Source organism: Telopea speciosissima, chromosome 11, assembly GCF_018873765.1.
Source record: "Telopea speciosissima isolate NSW1024214 ecotype Mountain lineage chromosome 11, Tspe_v1, whole genome shotgun sequence".
Lineage (NCBI taxonomy): Eukaryota > Viridiplantae > Streptophyta > Magnoliopsida > Proteales > Proteaceae > Telopea > Telopea speciosissima.
Genome location: NC_057926.1, coordinates 30952991 through 30961187, shown reverse-complemented (window position 1 = coordinate 30961187; position 8197 = coordinate 30952991). Strand labels below are relative to the sequence as shown.

General features: G+C 35.6%; 1 protein-coding gene across 1 annotated transcript; it reads right to left on the bottom strand.

Annotated features, from left to right (window-relative positions):
* Window positions 1-371: 371 nt before the first annotated feature.
* LOC122644946 (zinc finger protein GIS3-like) lies at window positions 372-1004 on the bottom strand. Its single transcript, XM_043838305.1, has one exon. It carries the CDS (start codon window positions 1002-1004, stop codon window positions 372-374), a length of 633 nt encoding a protein of 210 aa, XP_043694240.1.
* Between the last annotated feature and the right edge of the window lie 7193 nt (window positions 1005-8197).

Here is an 8197-nt window from a genome sequence, read left to right as displayed (position 1 = left end):
AAAAACTTATTAAAACTCTTACCATTTAGAGCAGACAATGGTTTCCACCCCTCTTTTGTTCTTTTAAATGATGTGGTATCAATTCATGCTCAAAAAGTAATACAATAACTTTTTATTATAAAATAATATTTACACAATTTTATTTATGAAGGAAAGCATGAAAAGGACAAACTATGAAATGACAAGAAAGGGTGAGAAAACACAAGTAACAGCATGGGATGGAGAGAGAGAGAGACCAAACATGTTTTTACAGCTTCAAAGTTAGATCCACACTTGCAGAGAGGACTATATTTTCATTTGCATCTGCTCTGAAAGTAGAGAGAGAGAGAGAGAGAGAGAGAGAGAGAGAGAGAGTGATCCCAAACATTATTTTACAACTTCAAAGTTAGATCCACACTTCCAGTTGAACTCGCATCTTCTTCAACCAACAACTTTGGCTCTTCTTCTCGTAGAAGATTCAACTCATGAGGTTGTGGGTGCCATAGAATACCCTCTATTGGTGGTGGATATGGGTAGTAATACGGATTTCCAAGTATTGGAATTTGGCCTCCAACAAACCCAGGCTGAAGCATTAAACCATGCACTTGCATCGAAGGAATGGGTCCATAACCAGGTGCAAAATTATGCAAATATTGGAACCCAGTTGGAGGTTCATATTGGAACATTGGCTTGGACATGACGGTAGTTGAATGCTCGGATACCGAATCTCCACCATGAAAATTTACCGAAAGATCGGTTATTGAGTGGGAACTAGAGCGATTTCTATTTGCCATGCGACGTTTCCATCTTTCTTCAGCTTTCTCTCTTCGATGAGCATTCTGATGGCCACCTAAAGCTTGTGGAGTTGAGAAAATCTTGGAGCAATAGCTGCATGGATGATTCCAGTCCAACACATGCTGAGTTTCTTTCTCATTGTTTATACTTGGCATGACAGTTGAGTTTGGCTCAGATGGCTCTGGGCAATTACTTGACCCTAAAGCAACAGTAGATCCGTTCTGCATCATGATTAAACTTAAGGAAAATGATAACAAAAAACAAAAAAGAAGAAGAGGAAGAAGATGAAGAGCAAGTGATCCCAAATATCAAAATAGGAACGCTTCAGAGCTCTGCAATATAATAGCTATGGGAAAGATAAGAGGGAAAGGATATGGGTTTCTCATTGCATCACTACCTTCTAAGTGAGACTATTTATAGAAATTTAAACAATTTATTAAGTTAAAATCCAAGGAGATTCTTATAAAGTATATATTAATTAATAGGGTGGATACCCAATTGTATGAAAACAGGATGTGATTTCTTATATGTATGTCTTTCGTATGCATAAGTATATCCACCTAGTAATCTTTTAGGAAAAAGAACTCTGCTCAGGAGTGTAGCTTACACCAGCACTCCTAGGAGTCTATCTCTCTCCTCCACATATGAAAAGACACCTATGCCCCCTTGTTTTGAGTAGGAGAGAGATAGACACATGAGCAAAAAACTACTTCACAATAGTAAATCTTTGAGTTCATTAAAGATTTAATTAAACCTATGTGGAGGAAGTGGAGTGTGATTTTGTAATTTTGCATTAATTTTACCACATATAGAAGAATAAATGTAATGCAAAAATAAAAAAAGTGGATAATTGTGACTAATTAGGCAATCCCCTAGGACAATGTTTAATGTAAAGTTATTTTTATTAGAGCTCATACAATAAGAAATATCCTAAGAAAATTACGATGATCCTCATTACATCGGATAAAGTCAATATCGACATCACTTCATCAGTTGGAATAATTTGATTTAAAGTTTACCCTTGCATTATTTATAGCCCAAAACATAAACCAAATTTATAAGTTACTTTGAATAGATAGCGGTTTAAGCTGAGGCATTTTCCTCAGTGTTACTAAAAAGAGTTTAACAATCATGTGATTGTAGTTATCATGAATAAACACATAAATACAAAATTTAAACTTATTTTTATTAAAAATGCTCCAGTATGCATACTTGCTTTCAACCTTATCTTTCTAGGATATGGCATAATCCGTTAATTTTTATGAATGTAGAAATAATGAAAGAAAGTATAAGTGGTATCTTCCCGCCATTTCAATAATTAGACATTAACTTTTTTGACATTTATAACTTTTATTACACGCACTTGTTCATTCTTTGGAACTGGACACGTTTTGTGACACATAGTCGCCAAAGTAACTATTACGTATCAATTTATTTTTGAGCACTTTAAAAGCAGTTGCCCTTGACAAGCACATACATCTGGAGAGAGTACCCATTGCAATGCTTGTCGGGAGATACATTGTAATTGTGGATAAACTTTAGGTACCTAGGTTTGAATGTAGGATAGTGAAAATTGATAATAGAAAGATACTCCAAAGTATTAATTTTAGATAGTTAGGTTCAATCATAAATAAAAAAGGATACCAAGAGGATGATATTAGACAAAGAATTAGACCTGGGTAGATAAAGTATAGGGTTACTTTGGAATGTTATGCGATTGGCTTATTCCGTTAACTGGAAGAAAAATTTTATGATATAGAGTTTTTTTCTATTTTTTTTTTTTTTTTTTTGTTTTTTGTTCTTTTTGTTTTTGTGAATGAAAAATACATTAAGAAAAAGTGCATAGCAAAACAATTAAAATAACCAAACTGGCTATCCAAGAGTGGGGGAACCCAAACAAGAGAAATAATACAACTAGAAAAAAGGAAGAAACATCAAAATCCAAATTGGGAGGGGGGAGGGGAGAAACAATAGTCAAACGATTATACATCAAGAATCCAGGGGAGGGGAGAAATAAGTGTAAGATCCCGAGACAAAATGCCTCTTTCTTAAAGTGTTTGGGTTCACATATCGAAAAAAAGTCTATTTCTGATCTCAAAATTGATGCATGGAGTTGAATGTTGAGTATTGAAGAAATAACATATGTTGGCATATTACATTTTTCCCAATACTTCATAATGTGAAATATATTTTAGTAATGATGAAACATTAACAGCGTGGTGGCAATCTGGTAAACTGGAAACCTTGGTGATAACCTAATGGTCATGATAGTTATGGGAATGCTAATGATTTCTTAAGTGTTGAAAGGTTCATATATTCCCACAAACCTCAAAAAGAACAAATAATGAAGCATTAAAGCATCAGGCCTAATAACTGAATTAGGTGGCGAGTCTATAAAACTATTGGATTAGGTATGGGACTATGAAACACTAGGGTTGTAAGTTGTAATTGTCTTGAGTAAAATCGCCCAAGAAAACAAGTATCTTCCCACTAGGATAAGTGGGACTTAACAGTTTGGATAGCACCAGGAAAAGCTATACTTTGGATTTCCAGGATCCTTGGACTACATATTTCGATCAATAACATATTATAAAACACAGTGCACCTGAAACAAAAACCCAACAGGTTGGCCAACATTTGTAAGGATTAGGTTAATGGGTTGATGGTTTGAGTTTAATTTGACAATAGTTTTCCTGATCATCTCACCGGTTTTCATGGAGTTCAATCTAAGGTTTATGGTTTTATTTTATTTATTTATTTATTTACTTTTGGTAAAAAATGCTACATGGTCGTATGCGGTGTGTGGCTCCTATACTAAAACACTATGCCATACGAAATGATCACCGTTGCACCCCCATGGAAAGGCGTAAACCTCTGAGGACATGATGGTCATTTCGTGCAGTCTATACCCATACGATCAAGTAGCGTTCACTTCTCATAAATGAATAAACTTTTTTTCACATAATTAGAATTTTTAATATGTATGTATTTGTATACACAAAATACATACATACACAATATACATACATGTATCATACAAAAGTGTACGTCTCTCTTTGTGGATAACTATTGGCCTCAAGGAAAGATTGGGAACAAAATCACATGAATGCATATTCACCACTAGTCCCATGCATTTAGTACTATTTTCTCCACGTATCAATGGACTCCAGTAACACCCACTGCTCTATCAATAAAGTTTACAAGCCATAATAATTGTCTATTAATGGTAAGGAGAAAAGCTCTGTAGGGGAGTGTATCACCGTTTATGCTCATACATAGTGGAAAAGAAATAACCGCCCTGTCCTTTATGAAAGATGAAAATTCCATCCTTATGATGCTTCCATGCACCCTCTCATTGGCCCCCATGTGTGTAGGGCCCACACTCACCCTAACGTTTTATAACATGCATGTAACAACACTAGGCTGTTCGTTGGTGGTTGGGCCGTTGAGCCCATCTCCAGTTCTCTTTTTCAGTTATATGACTTTACATAGATTGTAAGTTTGTAACGTTCTATAACCTCTGACTTCTTGTCTCATTCTTGTTTTGACCCTCAAATACTTGCCTTCTTTACTCTTGCCTTCTTGTCTCTTTCTTGTTTTGACCCTCAAGTACACGTGAAGTCATCTCCATTTCTTTTCTTTGTGAACACGTCACATAGAAGCCCACTGGTTCAGAGCAGTTTAGAACTGAACCAAAACCATGCCTAACGTAAAAAAGTGCTTTATCAGTTTCACAATTTTGTCATGAAGCACCTTCCCCCCCCGCGCCCCCTTTTACTCATGGTTTTAGTGCACGATATTGGATTAGATATCAGTTACCTTTAAAATCGATAGATATTGATATGATATCGGCATGGATCAATCATATCGTTTCACTAATATAGTATCGGTTAGATATCGGTATTGGTCACTTTCAAAATCGAGGAGTATTAATTGTATCAAGCAATCCAGTACCAATACCTCAGACAATACTTGTGGTGGTTAAAAAATTTCTTGTGACTATAGTTATAATGAGTTTGGATCCTCTGCAATAACATTTAACCACCAGAGTCGATCTCCAACCATCCATGGGGTGTGGAGACCCCAAATATATCAGTGAAACAATATCCAGGTCAATATCCAACGTTATGGTAGAGTTCTAGCACCAACTCTCCATAAGTATTTGACAAACAAACATTACCTAAAAAAAGCAAAGGCGAGAGCTTTTGTACATGGCCATGCATGGTTGCACGGTCATACTTTCAACCATTGGATGGGCATGATCATGTACAGTACATGATCCTTCATCCTCATCCAATGGTTGAGCACTATCGTGCACCATGCACAGTTGTGCACGATACCTTTTGACAAAAGCAAAGTGAAAGATTTCTTGTACACCCACCGATGGAAGGTCATAATTACTTTGACCTTTACTATTTAAAAGTCTGAAATGCCCTTGCAAATCACATGGATTCATTCAAGTAAGGGTGTTAAATGGTCCAATTTGGTTCGTTTCAACATGATTGGGAATAAAAACCAAAATCAAAACTAAATGGTTTCAAAAACAAAACTTGAACCATTTACTTTTTGGATTTATGTGTCCACCAAACTTGGTTTGTTCCGGTTTGGTCTGGTTTACATTGTATTAAACCATTTATCCATGTTAGTTTAATATTATCACATGTAATACAAATTTTTTGAGCATTATGTGTCTGTAAGTTTTACTTAAAATGGTAGTCACGACTTGGGTTTGGGCAGGACACTTATCATATGGTCATCGCATTGGGTATGCCTAGACATGTTGATGTCGGGGTACGAATGCCAGTGCATATAATGATGTGCATTGGTGAAGAATCTACTTTGTCGATTTCCTCATGTATTATTGCCAGATGTAAATGGGATAGACATTTGTCACCGAGACCCTATACTTGAGAGGACCTCGTCACTGCAAAATGTGATCGCAGTCTTTGGATCATCAATGACTAAGTTTCAAGAGAGTCAAAGCTGGTGTTCTAGGAATACACGAATATTTCATGAGTGAGAGAGTTGCTATACATGGCCACCACTGCCCGATTGGGGAACATCAAGATAGGGATTTTGTCTGTGGATGGTCAGATCGGAATCTAGATCCAGTACCGTTTCAGAACTGATTTTTGCAAAACCTGTTTTCACATAAAATGATAGATTATATATAGTTTTGATTGAAAATATTTTATCGTGTTTTGCGAGATCCAATCACATACACAAACGCTCTTGTATGGATATGTTTTGTGGAATGGGGTTTGGCAGTACATGTGTACATGCCCTAGATTCCATACTGATGATGTTGATTAGTGGTGGGTTGGTACATAATTATTATGTAAGGGTATAATTGGAATTTATAAATTAATTAATTGTTTATTTAATTTAATGGATATGGTGCTAATTATATTTATCCACTAAAATAAAAATAAATAATTTATTTACTATTCCCTGTTCGATTCTGCTTCTTCACCAATTAGAAGCCCATCAGGTTTAAATAGATTCAGGTCAAAGAGGAGAGAGAGAAACAGAATCTCACTGGGATTTTCCAATCAGGGTTTTAGAAACCCTATCTCTATAAACATAACAAGGGGAGGGGGGACGCCCAATGCTAGCTTTGGACATTTTCTGTGCCCTCCCCCCTTGGACGGTTTTGGCACTCTCTCTCTCTCTCTCTCTCTCCTTCTTCTTGCTCTCTAGATTTTGAGAGTTATTGTTTTGGAAACCCAGGATTGCTCTTGAAGATTTGAAGAAGAGGAACTAGGTTTGACTTGGAGAACCTTGGCTGAACCATTGGAGGTTCAAGATCGTTTACCTGGTGTGCTCATTAGAGGAAGAACCACTATCTATTGGAGGAGTAACATTTGAGGCTCAACAGGTTAGCAATTCTTAATGTAATCTTTATGCATTAAGATTTTGACAATATAAAAATCATGGGATGTGAAAGAAATCCGAATCGATCTCTTTCCAATTTACATTCGGGTATAGGATGGATCCCTCTTTCCATGGGATGAAAAAGAGATGAGTTTTTCTCTCTCTTGTGGATCCCCTAAATTTTATGGGACAAAAAAGAGAAGGGTTTGATGTAAGATTTTATACCAAACCCTAATTGGGTTGTACTAGGGTTCCCATGGGCGACCATGGGAAACCCTGAAATTCAAGTAGGATTCCCATGGGCAACCAAGGGCAGCCCTGGGTGCAAAACTGTAATACCCTGATTTTGGACTAGGGGTAATTTGGTCTTTTTATCTAATGCAGGATTAGGGCAAGCTAAAGTGTAAGAACTTGGACTAGCTGGAGGTGCACACATGCATGCATGGGGGTAGTGTGTCCTAGTATAACACCCTCATTTTGAGTATATTCCTTGCCTAAGTGTAGAATTAGGGTTTTATTTATAACATATATAATTTAATTTGAAAAATAATTTACAGTTAGTAACCTAGCCTAGTGCTTAGACATTTAATTTAATTTATTAGAGGTCTAAGGTTCTATTCTTTAGAGGAGCAATTAAATATTTTATTTTTTTATAATTTTATAGGGCTTAGAATGGGCTTCCACGATTCTAACTTGGGAGGTGACAATCTCCAATTGGTTGAAAACTCAAACTTGGAAAAAGAAAGTCTTCATAAAATAAAATCTTAACAAAAAAGAAATTTTAGTTAAAATTAAATTACCTAATCTAAATTTTTAATTTAAAAATCTTAAGTCAAGATTCCTTTTAAAATATTTTCATTGAAGAACAAGTAAATAGATGTAGTTAGAGATAAAATTGGATTCTTCCCACCTTCTTTCTTGTTAGGATTAAATCTCCATAACTAAATCTCAATCCTCATTCATTTTATCATAAATTTGAGAGAGAGAGAGAGAGAGAGGGAGAGATGAAAATTCGTGGACTCTAGAGAGGAAGAGAAGAAGAAGAGAGAAGAAGGAAATTTGGACTGTGCAGAACCAATAACTTGTTGTCCAATTTTGATCCTTTTTGGAGCTGAATTGGAAAAATCCTATTTCACAATAAAACGTAACCTCATCTCGTATCTTCACAACCCAACTTGAATAAGCTCAAACGGAGTTCTGAGGAAAGAGATATCACTAATTTACTAAAGGTAGGTCATTCTGTCAAAAATCTGTATTTTCCAAATCCGAGTTTAAGCAATACATTGATGTTGATTTCATCATTACCTTAATCATAGGACTCCATTAAAATTGATTCTGAATTAGGAAGAACTACATCAACATCATTGAAGTATTGATTTGAGGTCACTTATAGAAACCCTAGTTGCTTCTCACAAGGTGAGTAGATCTTCAACCATTATACTTGATATTTTTTTTACATATAAAATTTGTTTTGAAACATTGTTTTAAATCTCGAATTTAGTTTTAGATTGAGATTTATCATGCCAAAAACCTATTTCATTCCTGCTTT